The sequence below is a fragment of the Dermacentor albipictus genome, chromosome 1, assembly GCF_038994185.2.
Source record: "Dermacentor albipictus isolate Rhodes 1998 colony chromosome 1, USDA_Dalb.pri_finalv2, whole genome shotgun sequence".
Classification (NCBI taxonomy): Eukaryota; Metazoa; Arthropoda; class Arachnida; order Ixodida; family Ixodidae; genus Dermacentor; species Dermacentor albipictus.
Genome location: NC_091821.1, coordinates 400,820,583 through 400,844,737, shown reverse-complemented (window position 1 = coordinate 400,844,737; position 24,155 = coordinate 400,820,583). Strand labels below are relative to the sequence as shown.

The 24,155-nt window shown below is 41.6% G+C and overlaps 1 protein-coding gene across 1 annotated transcript in view; it reads left to right on the top strand.

Moving 5' to 3' along the window:
- The window catches only part of cert (ceramide transfer protein), a 65,738-nt gene that overhangs the window by 25,503 nt on the left and 16,080 nt on the right, over positions 1 to 24,155 (top strand). Inside the window, exons 7-9 of the mRNA XM_065452470.2 lie at positions 2,787 to 2,876; positions 4,773 to 4,847; positions 14,908 to 15,133. Of these exons, the coding sequence (XP_065308542.1) occupies positions 2,787 to 2,876; positions 4,773 to 4,847; positions 14,908 to 15,133 (391 nt within the window). The remainder of the gene's footprint in view (positions 1 to 2,786; positions 2,877 to 4,772; positions 4,848 to 14,907; positions 15,134 to 24,155) is intronic.

Here is a 24,155-nt window from a genome sequence, read left to right as displayed (position 1 = left end):
TGAAAGCAATGTGGGTGTTCATATTTTTTGAGGGGGTACTTGATCCTCTTCAGGCACTATCTCTATAACAGCACACAGCAACAATAAGTGGCAAAATTGTAAGTAAAGAAAATAATCATGCTTAACTCTTCCATTACCATAAAAAAATGGTCATTTCTTATATGTCTCAGAAGAAAAATTTGCCACTACAAGTAATACTCCAGCACACATTGCAGCATAGCAAGTTGCACATAATGTAATGCTTTTTCCAGAAAGCATACACTGCAAAACAAAACATTAGGCAACACATAATTCTAGAAAATGCCATTTTTCTGGCCAGTTGATAGAAACAATTTAAAAGAACATATCTACAAAAACAGTACTATCAAAGGAAATTCAGAATATACATTCCAGAAATAGTGTCTGAAAAAATTAATGCCCAGTACACCGCCATTCTTCAGATTAAAAAAATATACTAAGACCAGGAACTGCTTCTTCGCTCGTGCCATGCAATGACGCAATGCCTGGTTCTTTGTGAAGCACAGGTGCACTCTACACTTTTCGCACTAAACATCCCTTTTTTGCTAAAATTTGCGGTTCTTGTAAGACAATCTGCAGTTTTGCCTTCTCGGCATCTTCTGAGGATGGTCCAATGAGAAGTCCAATGGACTTACCAGTTCATCTGGAGTCCTCTTTCCAGGACTGATCTCTCTCAGCTTAGCTAAGCAACTCCAGAATTATGCATCCAAGCTTATTTGCTTGCATTTCTTCAGATGGTCTTTATTATCTCCGCAGTGAAGAAAAGCAGAAAGAAATCCTGTGCCTTTGTAAACTATCTTGTTCTGCTCTGTAGTGGGCCGAGATGTGCTCTGGGTGGCCTTCTTGGCATGAACAGAAGTTTCTTTGCTGCCGATGGCAGCGCTTTATAACCAGGCAAAGCATGCACCCTGAAGATTGTCAATAGAGCTCCAAGGTCACGCAAAAAGATTGGCAGATAAGCGCGCACGAGGAAGGAGATGGCTCAAGGCTGTAAACAAAAATTGCCAGTGAAACTCACAAATGTTCCAGGCTAACTTAAAACATTGTTACCATCAGAGCTTGAGTATGGTCTGCTGTCATCTTCAGACTCGTAGCCTGAGTCCTCATCACTAAGTTCAAGTGCGAGCACAGCATATTTTCGAGCGGGATACTTTCCTCATGCCACATTCATGCGGGCTGAGGCCATTTGAGCGACTTTTGATGAGTAGCAACACCAACACCCTTTCCAGGATTTTACAAGAGAAGCGAAACTGAAACCTTTATAAACTGGCTGGTAATGCCTGATTGACAGGTTGGACTTGTGGCAGACCTTCAGAACTGCATTTTGGTGAAATAAAATTACTTAGACCCCAAACTAAAGCACACTAGTAAACAGCTGGCATCACTTTCGAGTAATGTATCCCTGCTCAGTACTGTCAAATGGCAAAGCCGGCGGCATCATATAATTATTGACTTGCTGGGAGTCTTTTGATGACAGAAATTTGATGTTGGTGCAACGTTATCATGAACAGCATGCTTTCTTCTAAAGCGCAGCAGAGGTTGACAGCCATGCCCCTTTTTGCTACAACACATGCCCATTAGTTCACAAAAAGGTCTCAAAAATCACGTTGACAGAGTGGGAAAATTTAAAGTGATTCTAAACATTCAGTGCCTGGACTAACCACTGAGTGACATTAAGTGCATAAAAAATGGCTCCAATATGTCAATCTGCTATTTAAATCACGGATCACTGGTGATAGATCTGCATAGGCACGGTCATGAAAGAATCAAACCCTGTTGCTTACAGCTTAAAACACTTTTGGCCAGAGGTTATAAGTTATTGTGTACGAGTTCTGTCAAGAAAAAGGGATGAATGTCTGGATGCCTGCTGGCACGACCCTTACAAGGTTGCACGATAGGATCCCTTATTCTATTAGGGTTTTTCAGTAATGAACTGCATTGTACAAGTTTCTGAATGTGGCTAGCGACACCCTTTAGGTACAGCAGGTTTGAAATATTTGGTTCCTTTTTCATACCTGAAGTATGAAGATGACGCCTGGAGACCGCATGTCAGGCGCATTAAACTTGAAAAAAATTAAATTTCTTGCTTTGTACTTCTGGTGTCTGGTTTTTGACAACACTGAAGTTGTAATAAAAGTGTGACTAAATTAAAAAAGAGATTTTCGAAAGACAAGGTTAACTGATGCCTGAAAGGTATATCCATGGTTTGCTTATGTATAAGGAGGACATGCGCAATATACTATGCTGGCCCCAAAAATATCCGTAAGAAAACAATGAACCGGAGGCTGTGGCAGCAGAAACAAAGGCTGGCTACTTGAGACTATGCGGATGATGCCCACGCCACATCATGTGATGTTCCCACGCATGGGCAACCCAACACCACGAGAACTTCCACGCCGTATGCAAAGCAGGGACAGGAAGCAGCTTTTATCAGTGCCTCCTGCTACGCCTCTAGAATCTCACTTGTGTCATGGGAATTTATCTTTCCTTGCTGTGCACCTTATCAGGGTTCATTAGTCTGTTTATCTTTTGCAATGAAGGGCTAACAAAGAACTTACATCAGCGTTATTTCACGTGCTGGCTATCCACACAAAGGACAACCTGTTGAGTTGAGGTTCTTACAACTGTATTGAATTAAGATATGCTTATTGGCACTTGACCTGATTAATTATTTAGAGCAAGTTCCAAACAGAAATTGTGTTATTTAATTGATGCTTTTTTTACAAACCTGCGCTCTTGGGATACCCCCCCCCCCGTTTGTTGTGCAGGAGGGACCACACAGCATGATCAATGAAGACGAGTTCTTTGACGCCATTGATGCTGCACTGGACAGGAATGAGCAGCAGGAGGAGGAACGGGTAAGACGACTTAGTTGAGCACTTCCTCGTTGCTGTTTGGACATGATGCCTCAGTAAACCTTGGTTGTGCTTTTCTGCATCGTTGCAAGTCTTGGTGATGATATTGTATAAATTTGTCATATGATTTATTTGAACGTTTGTTGTACTGTAATCCGTGATTAAAATGACAATATATATTTGGGTTGAACGGGCTTAAGCCTACAGTCGGCTGCAAGAGTTTACGAGACACAGATTTCGCAACAGATGTGAATTTCTGCTCAGTTAAGGCATGGCATTTATAATTTAATGGGTCCTGTGTAAGCCACAAAAACTACTACAGATTGAAACTTTCTATATGAGGCTCTGTGCCAACGTGTGGCTTCACAAGCATTCAGCTTTTTTGCTAACCCAATGTCCCATAAACTTACATTGCTGACTACTGAAATATGTTAAGATTTTTTTTTTTTTCATTTTAATGCCTTCAATGCCCGAAGGTGTTGCAGAGGGAAATGGTCAAGAAAAAAAAAAAGTGCACTTTAACATTATCACTCGCTTGTTACTGCAGACATTCTACAGTGACATGGGGCCAGTTGGTATCATTAATTTACTGTTTTTGGCAGCGAGTTCACAGCAAGCATCACGCGAGCTTGGCATGACCCTCCACATTTCAGAATCTTTGACCAGTGGCAAATCATGCCGAACCTGACAGTGAAACGGTGTGGACAGCACCTGCTCCTAACTGTCATTGTTGTCTACACTCTGAACTGTGATAGAGTAACGTGTTACGTTTTCCTTTTGTCTATTTCACAAATTGATCTTACGACAAACCATCTGCTGTAGAATTGGGGTAGCCCTTCTGTTTTTTTCTTTTTTTTGAAAAATGGAAAGCAAAGCTTTCTATGCAACAAATAGAAGATTGCCGCAATACAGAGGTCACCTGTTAAAACTGAGAACCTCATTGGTATTCAGTACAACAGAAGGTCACTAATTCATTAGTTTCAGTGGGAAAAAAGCACTTGATTCTTTTCAACAGAAGTTCCATTGGTAAAAAGATATTTTTCAGACTTTCATATACTATAACCGAGCATACTAATTTGGTGTTCCCTTTATTAAGGGTAGACCATACTGTACATCTTCATTTCTATGTACCTAAATTACTGATAGCGTGCTATATTCTTGTTATGCAGTGCTAGGAAACTTTTGAGCCTGTGCAGCATTGTATTTTCTTGCCTAAAATTTGTAAGCATTAGATTTCTCGAAAAATTTTCTAATTTGATATTCAGTTCGATATTCGGCTTTTGTTCTCGATTCATTTTAAAATTCTATTCAAAATCTACTATTCGGCATTCACACACTCCTAGTTGTCATGCAACGCTATAACAACTTCTAGCATATAAGTCTGGGCCACCTCTACTACTATGGCACAGCACATTTCACCTTCATGGGACACCTGATGAATGTTTGACATTTCACAGTGTAACACTGCGTGTCTTCCTGATTCTTTTTTCTTTTGTAAGTTACGTTTGTTGTAGTACTCACATGGCTTGTCGAAATTTGTCCTAGCAGCAGGCAGCGCCACCCCCCCCCCCCCCCACTTAATTTCATTGACGAGCACTAAAACCTTGTTGGAGCAACAGCTGTCATCCTTGACGTAGAATTCATCAGGCGTGACATTGGGATTCAGGTCACAAAAGAATGCTCGTATTGTAGCAATTTCCTGTTGCACTGGTTTCTTTTGTGTTGTGCACTATGATTGCAACCACCTTTGCTCTTTTGTTGCTTTTTTCATCTATCCTATAAGTGTCGTTCTTACACAAATGTTTTTCTTTCTTTCTCTCTTGCTGCCATGAATACTTTTATTATCTTTGCTTGGAAAGTTGCTCAAATAATGTGACTTTCTTTTTTTCTCTCCTCCAGCGTCAAATAAAGAACAGGGTACGCGAGATGCTGCGACCAGCCTCAGCAGCATCTCAACATCCACTCTGGAATGAGGTTCGTGCACTTTGTCATTTCATTCCCACCAAAGGCCTCGCTTGTCAAAAGAAGGCTTTCTTTTTTTGTTTACATTGTGCCAACCACTGTCGTTCACCTTGAATAGACTGGATCATTTTTCTTTTCTCGTATTTCTTTGTTTACCTCTTGTTCACAGCCTCAATTTCTGCCAAACATTTGTACTTGACCTTATTTCTAGAGTAGGGAAGCTTTGTCCCACATATGACAGTGCCCAACAGTGTAAACAGCATGACAGGTACTCTTTGTTTTTTTTTTTTCCGTACTGTCTTCAGTTAGATTGGGAACTTTTGGCTGCGTGCACGCTCTGTAGACAACCACTGGGAAGATCAGTTGTAACGATTAGACTGTTGCTGCTATAGCAATTATAATGACGAAGAAGTCGAAGAAGACCATTAGGTATGCAACACCAGCATTGGTAAGAACTGCCGCGCTACTAGCTTCTCTGCATACTGTATACTGAGTGCCATTTGTATACATTTCTAGATTAAGTGCCGAGTTAAGGGGGGAGGCTGCTCTTTGGAATCGAAAATTGCAAATATCTTTTCATGTTCCTTTACTCCAGGGTGGTGTAGAACACTTATTCTTTACTTTATTGGACCCCTCTATCATCCTTGATTCATTGAGTGTTTGTCATAACGACCATGAAAATGTCGGGAAAGGTTTTTTTTCCTTGTTTTCTCAAAGCAGCATTTCTGATGGTGTCACAATTTTGGAGTGATGATATCTCTTGTTCTACTTATCCTATTGCAATAATTACTTTTTATTTTGTCAGAAAGGTAGACAATTAGAGAGCACAGTAGGCCTATAATATAAACAAATATTGTTAAAGAAATTTTAAATGTAATAATCTGTCCTGGCTGTTAGTCAAACCTCGTAAATGCATAGTCGGCCGGGAGCAATGTTTAGGTATGCACTAAACGATGTACAAATTAACCGTCAGCGCCAATTTAGAAGCTGCTTACTGGCCAGAAAAGAACTACGTCACGATGCTCTCAAACACGTGCATTCAGACAGACTTTATTTGTGGTTAAGCAGCAAAAAATCGGCAATCATCACTTGCTGCTGTGGTGACCGAGTTTGTCCACGAGTTTGTCCCGCTTCTCTGCAAAAGCTCGCAGGATGCTCAAAGCGTACGCCACATCAGATGATGAAGGGCTGTCATCCACTTCCACATCATCGTTGTAGTCATCACGTTCATTTGAAGATCGGTGAGGTGCGACGGCGGCAACAATGTCGCTAACCGAGGACTCCGCGGATGTAATGTCAACTTCTCAATAATATAAACACGACAACACCACAAATGCAAACACACTGGCACGCAGGAACTTCTAGGGGAGTTGTGTAAGTATGCGTAAGCATTGTGCCACTTGCGCATATCCACGTAGCTCGGTGTCATTATCAATGGATCAAGTTAATTATCATTAACTTGATCCAGCCGGTACAAACGACACTGATGCAGCGATGTGAACTGGCGCGCACAGCGGTGCATTGATAACGCAAGCAAAGTACTGCAGGTGGTGGCGCCCTGTGTGCTGATGACATTCGGATCATTATAAGCTGTTATTGCTCATTAGCACCTTATCCATCCACGTCGAACAATTATGAACCGTGATCAAACTTACACCGGCGGCGCCTGCGTATATGGCACGGCCACGGGGACTGTATCTTGAAAACGATCTGCGATGCAGACAGAGAGTGATGACTGCTAATAGCTTTGCGCGCTGCCTTTCAACCACTGCGTGCTGAAGAGAGATGTGCGGGTCCACATTTTGAAAGTGATCTGCGAAAGGGGCAAAGTGAGGCTTGTGCCGAGAGCTTCGTGAGTGCTGTGTTCTTGCCACCGTGGTGCTCGTTGCCGCGTTCATGTTGAAACGACAGGCAGCGTGCAGGTACAGTCACTCGCTGCTGCAGGCTTTATCTTGAAAGCTGCCGTCTTGCGGGACGGAGGGACGGACATTTGTATCGTTGGGCAAGCATTTAAAAAAAAATTTACTTCTGTGTGGTTACTACTTGGATTGGATTAAGTTCGACGTTGACAGTAAATTCACACCCCTACTGGCAGTGTCTTCGCATTACTGGAACAGAATCTCGAAGGCCATGCTTTTGTGTGCTGCAGTCTACAACAGCTGGGCAGGAACTGCGTCATGGTAGCCTTGTTTAAACATCACTATCGCTGCAGCTGTCGTCCGGGTGTCGCATCTCGACAATCGAACGTCTACGCACATGAGATTTTGCTTATTTTGTGTCTGTGCATGTAGAACAAGCGAGAGAATAGTACACATTAACCGTTTGATGGGCACTGAGCGACTACGGCTTAAGCGGTCAGCCAATACATGGGGTTCAAAGGGGGCTGGGTGGGGGAATCTTCGCGGCTACGTTTAAACTGCAATTACACAATAAGTGGGTACATATTAATGAGGTTTGACTGTACTATGGGTTCTTTAACTTCTAAATTTAAAAAGTTGGAGATGCTATAATTTTGGTTCAAATTAGCCTGTTTATTCTTGTAGCACTGCAAACTCTGACCATTCAGTATCAATTTTGTATGTTGATCTTTATTACACCATATATATTAATAAATGGCTAGCAAGTTATATATATAAAAAAAAATAATTTCTTGAATTTCTAGAAAGTTGCTACTGCACAATAATACTGAATATATATTATAAGTTAGTACATTGATAATACATAAACTTGGCAAGTTTCATCAATATCTACCCAAAAATTTTTTAAAAAATTTGAAGTGCAGGTTCCTTTTTTTAAGTAACTGCATGCTAAAGTAACTTTGTGGTTGCCGGCCCCGTCCCAGCCTTTATACATTTAACTGCTTCCACTAAATGCCGTATTTACTCGCATAATGATCGCACTTTTTTTGTCAGAAAAATTGACGGAAATTCAGGGGTGCGATCATTACGCGGGTTAAATTTCCCGCGAAAAAAAAAATTTTTTTTTTTCGTACTGCGTTTGCTGCGAGATGTGAGATTGCGGGTGCGGGACACCAAAACAAAAATGGCGGCTGGCGGAGCAAGCCGAACGCGCCGAACGCGATGTTTTTTTCTTCTCGTGAGTACATTACGTGCATTGAAACACTTTCTTCCGTATCAGTGATGAATAATATCGTTAATATCGGCAAGTTTGCGGCAATAACGTAGCCATGTCCATTTTGAGGGGACAGAAACAGGTGGGCGCGCTTAGCAGCCAGTGACATATAAACACATGACGGGCATGCTGCGGAAACTGCGGCATCTGTCTTCACTACTATGCTAATACGGCACGTTTCCGCTAAGTGTGGGCGAATATCTTAGCTGTGTTACAAGCGTCGGCGTATGAATAGGGTACACATTTAACGTATCAGAGTAAACGTGGCTAATATCATTGCCGCGCGCGATTTGTTGCGTGCTCACAAGTGCAAAAGCAGATGAAAAGAATCGAAATGGGCCTTTATTGTTTTTGTTGACATCAGCTATTATAAAGCCAACCCATAATAAAGGCAAGTTTGGTTGTACCTCATTTTGTCATAGAAGTGCGGAAAGTGATGAAAGTAATGAAATGAGGCATCTACTTAAGAATGTTTAGTGCGTGCAGGCCGCTTGGCTTGTCTTAAAGAGTCGTTCGCGTAGCATTCGACAGGTGGTAAGCACGATCATTATTCGCTAGACTTAGCACACGACATATCGCTGCGACAAGTTCGGGGCGCGATCATTACGCGGGAAATAAAAAAAAATCGAATTTTGACGACAAAATTTAGGGGTGCGATCATTACGCGAGTAAATACGGTAATAATAGGTATTTTTTAAAAATCTTCTTGCTATACGCATTGGCCCGAAATATGCTATATCGACGCCATACACATTGTGATGCATTGGGATGAAATCTGCACAGCGCTTGTTGCCTTTCTTTCTGCCACACATGCTTTTATAAGTGCTGATAGTCGGGAGTTTCTGGAACTTCGCATTGATATTTTTGTGTTGGGGTGTTTAAATAAAAAATGTTTTCTAATCTTCGCATTGATATTTTTGTGTTGGGGTGTTTAAATAAAAAATGTTTTCTAATCGCTAGAGTACGGATATTTGAGAGAAATTACCTCCGAATATTATAGTTCCCTATTTCTAAACAAAGAAAAATATGGGAATGATTGTTTTGTTTAATGCTTATTGCTTTATATGTGGTAAATTGGGGGCGAGGGTTTACGAAGTTGCCATCTGTCGGAAGTGCCTCATCTGCATAGTATGAGGGATAATGCGGCATGCTCCTCATAGGTTTGGCTGTCGGCGCTCTATAAAAAAATCACGCAGGAGCCCTCCTGGGCATTTCTGTAAGTACTCTCAAAACGGAAGAAGTTTTTTTTACTTAATGAAGGTAAAATGAGACATCCACCCAGTCGTAGCACTTGCTACTAAAGAAACCCGTAAGAGTTCCTCAAAAGAAAAGCCTTGCAGTTGAAGAAAAATTTGTGCTGGTCCGGGACTCGAACCTAGGACCACCACCTTTCTGGGGCAGCCGCTCTACCGTTTGAGCTAACCAGGCAGCTAGCAAATGGCAGGGCAAATTCGAATTCATCAACAACTCGAAGCAAAGGCAAGAGTTTGGCATAATAGTTCTGTGGAAACCCGCAAGGTGGAGAGGAGTAATTAATAAAGGGTCTGTGCACACAATGTTTCGCTTTTTCTGCAAGCATGTTTTCACGCCGGGCCGTGAGCTTTAGGTCACAGCATATGAGCATTTGACAGTACAAAAGCAACCATTGCCGCTTCGACACTATCAGAGCTGTTCAAAAATAATTTTGTTATAACTAGAGACTTCGACGCCTACGGCAGTGACTTGCGATGTCCCATCATGATTCAATCTTTTTCTTTTCTTTTCTTTTCTTGTAAAGTATTGGACGTTTCAACATCGCTATTTCTCAAGTTGTGTCGCACTGTATGTTTATCGCTCTAAGCGAGCAATTACCAGCTGCTTCTTTTTCTTAATCCAGTACATTTTATTGTTTGGTGCTACACAAGCGTGAGCATATGCCATGACTTTTTTAGTGTGCTTTCTACCATACCCTTTCCATTACAGTGAACTTGCCAGTATCTAGCACCAACAAGTTCGTAGACTAATGCTTCGCGACATTAGCCAGGCAGCACGTGAGGGCTAGTGTCTCAGTGTGCGCTTTCTGCTACTCACCGAGCATCATAGCCCCGACTCCGTATCAGAAATATTCCTCGCGGAAGTGCTTGCTGCACACCCAAGTAGTAGCCGATGGCTGCTTGCCGGTTCTAAATCTCGTGATTCAAGCTTCATGCAGATTCTTATCCTCCAGTTACGTGTGAAGGCTGACATCGGGCTCCGTTGCGTATGTCCAGCACTGCAGCACCGAGCAATAGCCTGCCATGTTGGACGCCTTCAAAGGCAGCCACTACCTATTATAGGGCTTTCAAGTATTGTCAAGCAAATACCTGAAGCGGCAGAAACCTCCCCACTTAATCAGAACAGCAGTGCCGGTGGGACTTTAAGCCTTCGTTTTCAGCTCGCTTTGGCACTTCCAAAGCAGCCGATCCAGCCGCTGTGTCCACGTGATCTCTCATACCACATCACGGCAACGGTGGCGCCAGCTTTTCCAGTGGTGAAGCTTGCCCTCAATACTATGGGCTAAACATGTGGTAAATGCCATGCTGACACTGTAGGAGAGGCTTAGGCAAAGTAATTGCCCATCTCGACCTCCAGTCTAAACCCACCTATTGCTACAATCCGCCTTCACCACTGTATATTCGTTCAGCTTTAGGGGCTTGTAAAAGGGGAATTGAAAAGTTATCATATGTGGTGCACCACAGCAGTGGCAGTAATGAAACAACGTAAGAGCAAGTCAGCAGATGCACGTAGTGTTGTGTTTGTTAAAGTAAGTGAATGTAATACCACAACACTGCACATCATCTTAATTAAAGGGAAACTGAAGAGATTTTAGAAATGGAACATTGCACAGTATAATTCAACTCCTGCAGGTATTTTCTCAATTATGTGCGCCGCGGCGCCGCAATCGTCTAAATTTTCGTCAGAGATCCATGCTCCTCGCATACAAAGCGTAGCAGCAAAAGAACTAGTGTGAGGGTGACATCAAAAGAGAAGTTAACGTGAGTGCTCTGTTGAATCGTGCGCCTCTCTAGAATACCGAAGGTGATGTCAGAATCATTTTTTCCAACAGAGCCTGTTAACCGACCCACGGCATCTCACACAGGTGGTGCTCCTGCTAGGTTTTGCTAAATTAAGGCGACTTGCTGTAACTTGTGGTCTAGTAAACTGATTTTCACATTCAGTGGCTGAAAACATATAATTTGCTGAAAGCTCACTTCTTTTTTAAATTGCTTCAGCTCCCCTTTAGAGAGATTCAAACATGGTCGGATGTACCCGCACTATTTTTAGCAGTTATAACAATTTATTGCACTTAGTTCTGGGCAATTAAGTTATTTGCCATCATTAGCCAATGCAATCCAAATTTTGGTATGCCAGCCAAAAGCATGCCACTTTAGGACTAGCTCCCGGATTGGCAACTAATCTCGAAAATGTTGGCGATTTGTTGTTCAGTATTTGTCATGTGTGAAGTGAGCGAAAGCATTAGCCTAAGTTAGTATTTGTTTACAAGTGTTGCCATTTACTCAGAAGTTGGGTCAGATTTAGTACTAGGTGAAGGCCATGGCGACAGTGGATTCTGCCATGTTTGCTACCTCTAAACATTTGGGATCCCAAGCTTTTTTTTTAATATTGAGGTCATGGTTTGATACAAACACAACACACAAAAGTTGCCTTGGGTTTTGCACATCCACACTGGTAACCTACTACCACTTGGGTCTCCAATTTAAAAACTATGTCATAAGTTTCCCTAGATCAAGGTAACAAATTCAAATGCTTTTTAACTAAAAAGCGAGGTATTCTTGGTGAATAAAAAATGTCAACTTCTCTATGTGTTTGCTGAGGAACTGGTGCCTCTGCACAAGTTGCACTGCACTGTGTTTTAATGTAAACTGTAGGAGCACCGTGTGTAAGTAACTTCATTTGGAGCACTTCAATCCACGAGCCTGACGTTATAGCACTTACCAAAATGTGACTCTATGATGGTGTTTTTGACGAGTTTATGCCTCCCCAGTTTGGTGTACATAGGCACGATAGGAATTCTCGGGGTGGGGGTGTAGCCTTGCTTTTTAGAAAGAGCCTTATTTAAAGTTCTATGCATTGCTAAGCTGCCTGAAGTCGAGGCCATGTTTTGTAAATGTTTTGTAAGTTGTTCTTCAAAAGCCAGATTATAGTTATAGGAATGGTTTACACATCACTGGGTGAAGGTGTGGAAGTTTTGGAAGAACTTGCAACATTTATGGCTTCCATTTCTAGTTTGCTGGGCATTGACTGAGTACTTTCATTGCTGGTAATAATGAAGTTGTCAATAATAAACTTATTGAAATTGCATTTTGTTTTGACCTACGGCAACTAGTTCATGCATACATGCATGTACATGGTGAGGCTAAACATATTCTTAATCTTTTTGTTGGAAGTAGCATCCCAGGAACCATTTAGTGTGATGTGGTTGATAGGATATCTGATCACAGAGTGGTATATGTGCAGTTCCTTTCCTTTAACGCAAAAAACCTTGTAAAGGTTACAAATTTTCGTGACTTCTCAAAAGCTGATAATGTCTCTATACTATAGGACAGATTAGGCTATTTCGCAGTGTTGGTATGTGTGATGTCAATTCTCTGTGGTTTAGGCTTAAGAATGCAGTTCATGCTTGTACACAGCTATTTGTACGACTTAGAACTAAAAAAAATAAGATGTCTAATTCATGGAGTTCAATAAATATAATTCACCTAAAAAGAAAAGTCAAACCTTTAAAAAGCTGTCAAAAGCATGCCACCGTAGCACAATCACACAATCAGTTTGCAAGCACGTCTCATGAAGTTAAGAATAACATGTGAGAACAAAAATATTTTTTATAATGTCCACCTTAGCCGGATGATTAGAGAGCTTCCAGCAAACTTATGAAGATAAATGAAACCTATACTAATACATTTAGTGCAAACGCCGCTTCTACTTCTGATGCTATTGTAATTGCCAGTGCATTCAATGAACATTTTAGATCAGTGTTTATAACCAACAATGGAAGCTTAAATATCTGCCTCCTATTGAAAACTTGGAATTATCAGAAGCTGGGTTACTTAACTTACTCTTGGATTTGTGTGACAAGAAATCTCCTAGTCCGCATGAAATACATATTTTTTAAATGGTATACAGAATGTTCTAAATATCCTGTAATGATTTTTAATGAATCTCTGTCTAGTGGTCTAGCATATGACTGGCTAGCGTCAAAAGTAAAGCCTCTACATAAGGTGACAAAAATTAGATAACTTAACTATATAGGCCGATAACTCTGACTTGTACATGGTGCAAAGTACTGGAACACATCATATACAACAATGTAAGTGAATTCTTGGACGTTAACACGGCCTTATCACCAACGCAGCATTGGTTCAGGTGGGGTATTTCCTCGGTTACACAACTTGTTGAGGTAATTCATGATTTTGCTTTAGCTATAAGTAATTGTTATCTATTTGACGCTATATTTATGGATTTATCTAAGGTGTTTCATAAAGTATCATACCCAAAACGACTTCTTAAACTATCATAGATTCTAAAAAACAGTATGATCTATAATTGGAGCCAGTCTTACTTAACATCTAGATATCAACATGTAATGTTTAACTAAGTCTCTTCAGATTTGCTTCCAGTTGTCTCAGGTGTTCCCCAAGGTTCCGTGTTAGGACTATTGTTGTTCCTTCTATACATACATGACATTGTTGATGGACATAATGTTAAAATTTGACATTACGTGGATGACTGTGTATTATATTTTGTTATTAACTCAACTGAGGATGTGATTCAACTAAACACAGAACTTCATCAGCTGGTTCAGTGTTGCAATACGTGGCAAATGTCCGTAAACTTTCAGAGAAGTGTTGTCATGTCTGTAACAAAAAGCGTGTGTCCTGTTTTACTACATCCTGGATAGAAACATACTATCATGCGTCGAGCATTACAAATATCTAGATCTTCATATTTGCAATAAGCTGCGTTGGAAGAATCACATAACCCAAATCACTAACCATGTAATGTCAAAACTACATTGAACGAAACGTTCCCTTCGGAGTTCTTCATAGGAAACAAAGCTTTCAGCATACAAGACTCTTATTTTACCTATTCTTGAGCAGGCTTACATTATTTGGGACCATTTGACCATTTACTCAGGTTAATATCAACAAATTAGAAAGCATTCAAAATAAAGTCGCAAGATTTATTTTAATTGCTATGGCAGTGTATCTGTTTTGTGGTTGGTGGCAAAAGTTGGTCTCAAACACACCTCGTAGAGGAATAAGATTGCATGATTATGCTTTATGTTTAAAATCATTAAAGGGCACTTGGAGAATGAGACCGCTAACTATGTGCATTTTTCAACAGGCCATTCTACTAGAAGGCACCATAGTCTTTCAATAGTTCCATTTCAGCCAAAAAATAAGGTTTCACTATTCTTTCCTCCTCCGAATGATAATAGACTGGAATGACCTAGACTCATTGCAGTTGAAGCAGGAAACATCGGAAATTCTCGAAAATTTATTACCAGCTAATTGATCCGTTGTATGTTCTTCTTTTTATGTGTGTATACCAATTTATATATATGTAATCATGATGTGCTTTTTCTTTTTTATTGCTCTCTGTTTGAGGCACTTGTCATGATGTGATCATCATTTGCTACCCACTCTGCAACAACTCCCACAGGAGTCAGCAGTACTGTAATTTAATACTGATAATAAATAATGAACTGTTGAAGCTCTCGAAACAGCTTTTTCACGGGTGGTATGTTTTTATAAATGCATCGCTGCAGGTTTCGGTGACATTAGTCACCTAAATAAAAAATACATGCACTGTTATGGCTTTGTCATATTTGACTCTGTATTGGCTGTGTTTCAAATGTTGACTGCCTTTCAGTTTGTAACTCCCTGTATTTTTGATGCAGGTGGAGGAGGTTACAATGGAACAGCTGCGCTATGCCAAGATGGGCGTCGGCGAGGGCGGTTGGCAGTTGTTTGCTGAAGACGGTGAGATGAAGATGTACCGAAGAGAAGTGGAAGAGGGTGGCATCGTGTGTGACCCCCTCAAGGCAGTGCACATTGTGCGTGGTGTCACGGGCCGCGAGGTTTGCCACTACTTCTTCAACCCCGAAGTGCGCTTCGACTGGGAGAGTGAGTGTGCACTTTTGTGTGGCTGTACATCTGTGTGCGCTTTTACATTTCCTCCAGTAGCGTGTTAACCGTCTGCTACAGCAGGGCCAGCACGGGTGGCGCCACCATCGAGGCCGCCCCAAGCGGAGGAGGGAAGTAGTTGGCACAACTTCTGGAGATTGAGGGGCTTTAGTCTCAGGTCACATTACGAGCATCTAGACGCCAAATAAACATACTGGCAGCAATTCAGAGCTATTTCTGATGTTGCTGTGGAAATTGGATCCCTCATTGCGTCCTCCGTGCGTGCCTCGTGTATGAGACCGTTAACAGGGCAGTACGTGTTCCTTAATTATACAGTGTCTCAATGCTCGTACTGTGATCGGAGACTGCACATATATGCATGTAAATTAAGGAGCACGTATATATCCGGTAACAGTGGCACTGTTTGCCACCTGGTATGCTTCACCGCATAACATGATGCATTGAGGCAAAGCTCACTTTAAAGGTATATACAGTCGCCGACCGTTTATTCGGACCTCACGGGGACTGCGAAAATGTCCGAATAAACAGGTGTCCGAAAAAGCAGATTAAGAAAAAAAAATAAAATCCTTTATTTCCACGCACTTATTCGGGCTCGGCAGTAGGCTTGGAAGAAATCGTGAATGCGCCGTTGCACGCTGTTCCGTTTACGCGCAATCAGATAAGCCTGAATCTCGGAGAGGGTCGTACGGTCACTATTAGCGGCTGAAAGCACAGTCACAGCTTGAACACGCTCCGCATGCGACGGCAGCATAGCACATGGTGCGTCATCTTCCGACTCGGAGTCATCGTCCGGCAGTGCAGCAGAAACCTGACGAATGATCTTGCCGTCGTCGAGTTCTGCGCATGTCAATACAGCAGTGTCAGCACCTATGAAACTGTCAAATGAGACGGTGTCCGGAATCGCAATGTAACCACTGTGCAGGTCTCGGCAGAACATTTTCCGCGTCAGTAGGGAGCGCATCAGAAGGCGACAAGTCTTTGGCCTCCCGGCACCCGCTTGCCGGCATTCCCCAGCGCAGTCTGCGCGGGCACTGTCGGCGCCATTAGACCCTTGACGCGATGTTTATGTATGGCGCGTTGAATCACCGAAACCTCGACACAGCACACAAACACCACCGTGCCGACACCGGTCGCACAAACGAAAAACGCGGCCTGCTCGCAGCGTCGTGCGCGAAGAAACAAATCAGCTGCTGGATTGTCTTGACATAGCTTACTAAGCTGAAACCGGAACTGCTGCAGAGCCACTCCAACCAGGCAGAAACGATGATGATGAGCGGGGATTTCCAGTAGCGCCACTTCGTGGGGCAGCAAGGAAGCTCCGTTCAAAACAAAAATGGCGTTCAGCAAGTCGAACCATGCACCGGTAAGAGTCGGTGCATGGTGCTCTCGACCGAGTTGGCTCAAGGAGTGTCCGAAAAATCAGACGAGAGGTTGCAAGGTGTCCGAACTTTCGGCAGTTGTTATACATTATGGTCTATGGGGAGAATGGCGGTGCCGCGAAGCTGACCGAATAATCGGGCATGTCCGAATTTTCGGAGTCCGGAAAATCGGTCGGCGACTGTACTGCCAAGTGAGTAAACAGCACGTTTCGGCGTTTTTTCCAGCCACTTGTTTGATTTGGCCCACCAGATAATTTGACCACTTTCATCGAGATCAAATTAATGGAAGTCGACTGTACCTCAGAACTTTTTTATGGGCACCCGGTGCTGAAATGCAGCCTAGCCGGTGGGGTGAAAAGTTTCTAATAGGACATGCTGCAGTTACATGTCAGTGAATTCACCACGCATCTTGAGGCGCATGTGCCCAGATGTGCCCGGAATTTGACCTGATGGCACCTACATGCTAGAGTGTTGGAATGCATACACTTGTGGACAAACTTTGGCTGGACACATGAGGCATTGATACAGGCACCTTTCATGGTTCAAGATGTCATACCACTTTCGTGACCTCCCTACTGGATGGTGTCAGCATATTTTAGTGGCACACTCAAACTCGTGCCAGCTCTGGTTCCCTACAAGCTGGCAGTTTGTTGGCTAATGACAAACCCAAAAGGAGTGCCGTGTAAGCAAACACTATGTAAGATCACTAATGAGCACTATGTACAAATTATGGGGAAGGCATAACATTGAACCTTAGATCATTTGATTTCAAAGGGATTAGAGAAAATGTGTTGGTTGATAATGATCTGGCTGGAATTAAGAGTTTAAACAGCGCATTTGGGGCTCAGAGAGCAGAGGAACCGAACTGGGGGCAACAGAAGATCAAACGAAGTAGTTGCATTAGATTCACTGTAGGTAGCATAGACATGATAGGCACAGAACACACAGCTGGGAAGGTTTGAGGTAGGAATTCATCCTGTATTGTATTCAATTTGGTTGGCAATAGCATGCCCTTTTGAACAAAGAAAAACACTGAGCTGGCTCACTGAATGTCAGTAATGAAATCACTTGACTTCGGCCAACTTGATGACATTGACAGTGGAGCTTTGCACCACTAATAATCATTGCACTCTTGTTTGCCAGAAAGTGAAAATGTTGCTTTGTAAGGATCATCTACCAATCTGGTTAGCTGTGATGATGATTGAGACTGTCCATTTCACACTGAGTCAGAGCATCATCTTGTGTATTTGTTTACGCTGAAATACCGCAGAAGCTCCCATCCCACTTTCACTGAAAATTGGGTTAATCTAGATACGGGTGCTTGTCTGGTCAAAGCAGTAAAAAACTAAGATGGCAGCCAATGAAAAACTTCGAGGCAGGGCTACAGTGGCTACACGGAATCGAAAAAAACATGTTTGCTTTCAAATGATAAATGTGGTACACTAGTACCTACTCATTGTCACTGAACCCAGCGAACAACTCTTCCGAGGCAGTGCAGAACAGGAGGTCAATGCATTCATCGCTGACACTCGCACAACTTGAACTCACCACAAGCTCTTCGGTGCCTGCAAGTCGATAATGCAAGTGCCCGTGCTCACTGTCGTCCAACGTGACACTGATTCCACACCCCCTGAAGGACCACGTGACCATGTCTTTAGACACAGCAGTCCAAGCCGTTGATACAAAGTTCAACATATGTTTGCGCAAAGGTTTCTGAAGGTTTCCTTAGTAGTCTTCCCTCCCTTCCTCATGAACTCGGCGCATGACGTGCGGAGGGAGTGACAAGCATTGTCACTCCGAATAGCTTCATCCGCCAGTTGATATACATGCTTTTGAGGCCTTGCAGTTGCGAAGGTTCAGGTTTCTAGCAATTCTCAGTGCTTCCTCTGTTAGAAGCCGGTTGCTGATGGCGCGGCCAGCATCTTGTTCTGTTTAAAAGTAATGAGGGTAATGAAAGTAATGAAAGCAAGGAGGGTGTTGTCGAACTCTTCATTGAAGAAGCTGATTGCGCTTGCTGGCTGCTGCTGGTGCTTTGGAGGGGGTGGGCACATAAAATATTTTCAGAATTCCTAAGTTCTGGAAATGTTGATGCTAGGCACTTTCGCAGTATTTTACAGTAATATTCGTTTTCCTCCCATGTTTTGCAAGTTATCTTTATTTTTACACGTGATGTATATTAGCTTACTTAGCAGCACAGCGTACCACCCCTTCGCACATGTGCTGCTACTGTCTTGAAAAGCATAATATTCATGCACATGCGCATTCATGCGCTGTGTATATATACATTGCATTTTCAAAATGAATGCCACTGAATCATTCAGAAACTTAAAATCAGTCTGAGAACACAAGATATGAAGCTCACAAATAAAGCTGTTTGCTCTATTTAATGGATGAAAAGCGAAAGTAACCAATAAAAACAAAGTGTCAGCCAAAGAAATTCTGCCAATTTCAAGCAAATGCATTAAGGTAAGGTGCACGATTTAAAGAAAGTAGGCACATCACTGCTATAATTATCAAATGGAATGCGCCTGTCACAAAGGCAGGTTTAACGTCACGCGAAGGCCAAATGTCATTCGGTGTCATTCATGAACTTCAGATTGCAACTTCCAGTACTGAGCTGTAGGTTGCACTGCGCAGTGAGTGCACTCTTCGTTGAAGTCTCTTCATTTGATTCCTGTGTGTTTGTTGTAGCCTTGACAGCTGTTGTTCAAGGTTAAAGGAAAGCATGTTTGAAAATGATGGTTTCACTTTTATGTACCCTTGTTAGAGCTCTTTAGATCTATTGGAATTGCTTTGTCATTCATGTAAAGGCTATAACATATTTCATCACCCTGCCTCCTTAAAGGTAAGACGAGTGTTGCTTGTTGTGTTTGATAATGTGCATTTTGGATGCATGTGAAGAACTCCAAGGCAGTCAAAATTAGTAGGTGCATTAAAATATCAAATTTTCAGTTTTGAAGCAAATTCACATGATGAAAATCAAGGTTAAATTGAATTGAATACTTTTCAAATATTTTTTTAATGTGAATACTATTGGTTTTGCAAAAATAAGTTTCTTTCACTAACCAGAGGTATGGAAAAAGAAATCAAGTTTATTTCACAACAAATAATATACGGGGAAATTGTGCTCTGTTGCCAACAAAATTATCTAGTAGTACAATACTTTTGCTTGACAGTATTATAACTTCGGTTATTTGTTTTCATGATGCAAGGGTAGCTGCTCAGCATGTTCAGGAAGCAGCAACACCCTCTTGCATGTCGCAGTTCCTTCAGACACCGAAAAGAGCTGCTCACTGGACAAGTGAAACATATAACCTGACTCTCTTGACTTTTTGTTTGTCATGTTGCAATGAACTGCATGCTTTTGTTCATTCTTATTACCACAATTTTTTTCTGTTTACACCACTTTGGCTTCACTGTACAGTGAAGTGTCAGGGTGACAATGTCTTGCTGCTGCAGATGAGCTTACCGGTAGTATGACTGCAAAAGAATGATTCTTAAGTCTGCTATTGGCAGGCACCTCTTTGCGAGCCAAGCCAACAGTGGGCACCATGCTTACACCACCACCACTCACATCGATCTTCTTATTGGCCCGAAATTTTATGCATAATGAGGATGCTATTTTAGTTACGAGAAAGTGATGCGGTTTCTTGAGTTATTGAGGTGGCCATGCAAAAATGCAAGCATGTTGCGATTCTCAGATTAATCATGAGAGTCTCCACTAAGAAGGGGGGCAACCTGTGCTTGTAGCTGTGAAAATTTCTGCTAGTTGCTGAGCTTATCAAAGTCTTTTCATGGTGCTGATGTGGAAGGAGCTTCAGAAGCTTCCGTTTTAGAGGACATATCAGGGTTCTTTGGTGTTGAAATTTTCCTTGATTCTTCTAAAGCCAGGTTTTCAATCATCTTTGCTATTGAAGCGTCCTGGTGGTGGTACTCAACTACTTGAGAATAGAATGAGGGTTAGCAGTCTAGAGCGGCCATACTATCATTGGTATCGCCTGGCTATGAACGGTGGATAACAAGAGTGGCATAAAATAGAGCAAAGGGCGTTGCTACAAAAACATTGCCAAGCTTTCTACTTGGTCAAATACGTAGTTGGGAAACTTTTTAGGCACTTAGCTAGATTAGCAGCAGATGCAGGGGTTTCCACCTGGAGTCTGGTGTTGTCCCGATGCATGAGGCAGCAGCACAGTATGGGTACTTGAGCTGATGGTGTTGGGTAAATTTAGTACCAACAAGGGGCCGCGTAGCAGTGCCCGCTTCTTACCTTTGATGTGCTTCACTGCACGGCAAATATGCTTCACCGCAATCCAGCTGTATGCTTAACCGCATAACGCAACTGTGCTGCAGCGAAACTGACTTAACAAACTAACAATATTTAAGGGTTTGAAATTTCGAATAGAAAAGTGTCCTTAGAATACAATCGAATACTAACCTATTCGCATAGAATATTATAAGTTTAGAATATTCACACAGCACTAAACATTAGTTCAGGACTTTCCACTCAGATTTATAAAAGTGTGTTGTTTTAGGGTGTTAAGCACCTTCAAGTAATCGTCAGTCAAGGTGTCTGATCATGCCAGTTAGGTTGCAATGCAGTTTTCACAAGGGTCCTTCCTATAAATATGTTTAACTACGGCAGAGTAATTCCTCTGGCAAAATTTCAAAATTGTGTTCATGACTCCTCCTGCCTTTTTTCTTTATTAGCCACCATCATCATAAATTAACAATGACACTTTTCATTGCATTCAAAGCATCAGCCCCTCACTTAGCTGACATTTAATTATTCCACTAATATTTATGAAAGTATGTTGTTTTAGGGTGTTGAGCACCTTCAAGTAATCGTCAGTCAAGGTGTCTGATCATGCCAGTTAGGTTGCAATGCAGTTTCCACAAGGGGCCTTCATATAAATATGTTTAATTACAGCAGAGTAATTCCTCTGGCAAAATTTCAAAATTGTGTTCATGACTCCTCCTGCCTTTTTTCTTTATTAGCCACCATCATCATAAATTAACAATGACACTTTTCATTGCATTCAAAGCATCAGCCCTTCACTTAGCTGACATTTAATTAGGTGAAGTCCAGTTGCTGAAACTGATGTTTCCTCATTTTGCAAAAGTGCTTAATGTTGCCTGTCCAGGGCTGTGATACTATAGTGATGCCTTTTCCAGTGCTATTATTTTTCACACTTGTCACAATTTGTCAGTGGTCAGAGCAATGCTCCACCTACACTATCAGTAGGACCAGCTGGCCGTGAACAGTCAATAACAAGTGGCGTAAAATAGAGCAGTGGGCATTCCACATTTACACTCCCTTGTCATTGGTAGATTGCAAAGAATGAATAGAATGCAATGCATTCCCAGCTCTTCTCCCCAAAAAATGCGGTCAAGCAATTCAGCAAAGCAAGCTGTATGGATATTGCATATTATTACAGGAATATATCGGTCCTCAAACTTCCATATGTTCTGCAGATGATGTGTAGACGGCTAGTTACACTATATGTATATGTTGGTGCACTTACGGCTTTCATTGAATTAGCATTTGTTTAAAAAGACTGTTTTGCAGCTCATACTTTTGCTTTGTCTTATTTGTTCTCACATGAGCCTGTGTACACAGCCTAGGATGATTGTTGAAGAAAGAATGAGTAACTAACAGAAAATATAAGGAAGAAAAATGTTTAAAGTAGGAACTCATAATGGAGGACAGACAAGATAGTTAATGAGACCTTTGCTTAGTTTCCCATGATTCAGTGATCTTCTGTTTAGCTGAAGATGAAAGACAAGGATAGGCACCCATATTGATGCATGTTTATAAAAAGAAAAGGCCTGTGGGCTGTGCTATGTAGAGGATGTCTACATAGCATTTTTTCTTGCTTGTGTAATTCTGCACTTCATTCTTGTGCACTCTTGGCCATTGTGATGGTTTGAAGCAAACGTGCAGGACAAGCATCAAGGAAGCTTGGTGGTCTCTTACAATTCAGCCAAATAGATCACTGAATCATGCAGTTATCTTGTAAATGTGTAGCCTATCAGTGTGCATGACTTAAGGGGGGACACTGCTATTTAAATGTTGTTCATCATCTTTTTCATCAATATTAATGAAACTTTCCAGTCTTAAAATTTTTGTGGTGATTTCAAATATGTAACTAGTTTTGTTGTTGGTCAATTAGTTTCTACAATAATTAACATTTCACTTCCATTGTTTAAGGCCACAATGGAAAATAAATGGCACAATAAAACATTATTTATAAAGCATGTTTAGATAGCATAAAGAGTAAGGAATGAAAGATAGCAGGCACATTTTTTATTTTACCCTTAATAGATATTTTACAGCCCATTGAATATAAGCCCCCAAATATGGCAACCATGTGGCAGAAATTGTAGCAAAATAAATAATTTCTAAAGTGAAAACAAAAATTTTGCTTGTTATACTTCATAGAGTATACATTAGACTCTGTCCTGCAAAAATTTTAGTTCTATCTTCTCTTGGTTTTGAGATATCAAGGCCTGAATATTACATGGAGCCTAAAGTTTGTGTTTTGAGGAAAGTACAAAAAAGAAACAGCATTAAATATGAGGGGACATGGCATTCAGAAGAACCATTTTTGATACTCGCTGTATGACGTGGTTTCTTTTAATTTCCTTACATATATTTTTTTATATTGTTTCCGTTATGCAAAAAGGAGTAGCCGTCACCATTATAAGATGACTACGTCTCTTTCTTTTATTTTCATTTCAATAAATAAAGCAGATACTCGCTCTAGACATGAAACTTTCAGGACACATCCAATCTTGTGTGCTGCTCATAAATATGCAATTATATTTTTTGTGAGGTCAATAGAAAAAAAAAGTCGTTACAATTCTTCTGTTAAACATTTGGGAAGTGATTTGCAAAAAATGTGCTGCAACAGCATAGGTAAAATTAAGCAGGTACGTTCCTGGTTGTTCAAATACTGCAAGTTAGCGCTTGGATGTTTGTATCTATACTTCAGCGAAAGTTATGAAATTCTAAAGTTGCAGCTTTACAAATGTGAATTCTCATTGGATTTTAGGATTTCAAAAGATTTCTGTGTCCTAAGACACTGTAAGACACTAAGACACAACCAAAAATAACTGGGAAAATATAAATTTCAAGCTTCAAAACTGGGAAATAGTAATTACAATATAATTAAAAAAGCAAAATTATTCTGCTGATGTAGACATTATAGGGGTATTACTCAGGCTCGCGCGTGCGCACCTGACCCTTCTCTGGGTCGCACAGCGCCGACGGAGCGGCAGTCGCTCCCTAGCACTTTCGCAGCAGCCCTAGCAGTCAGAGCTGTGACCCCTAACCCGCGGTTCGCAGTGAGTTGCGACCACGGCGGGTTCAGGCCAGTGGGGACAGGGTGAGTCTCGACCTAAGGTGTTTATTCACCTTGGTGTACAATGATTCCAACAGACAACAACAGCCACAACACACACAAACACAACACAAAACACAACCACAGCGGCGGAGAATTCCGCACGTCTGGGGTGAAACAAACCGCACAATGTGGGAACCACAAAAGAGGCTGATAAGAGTTCAGCTCACCCAAGTGGATCCGCGCTCGGGCCCTGGGGCGGTGAGTCGCACACAACGGCCG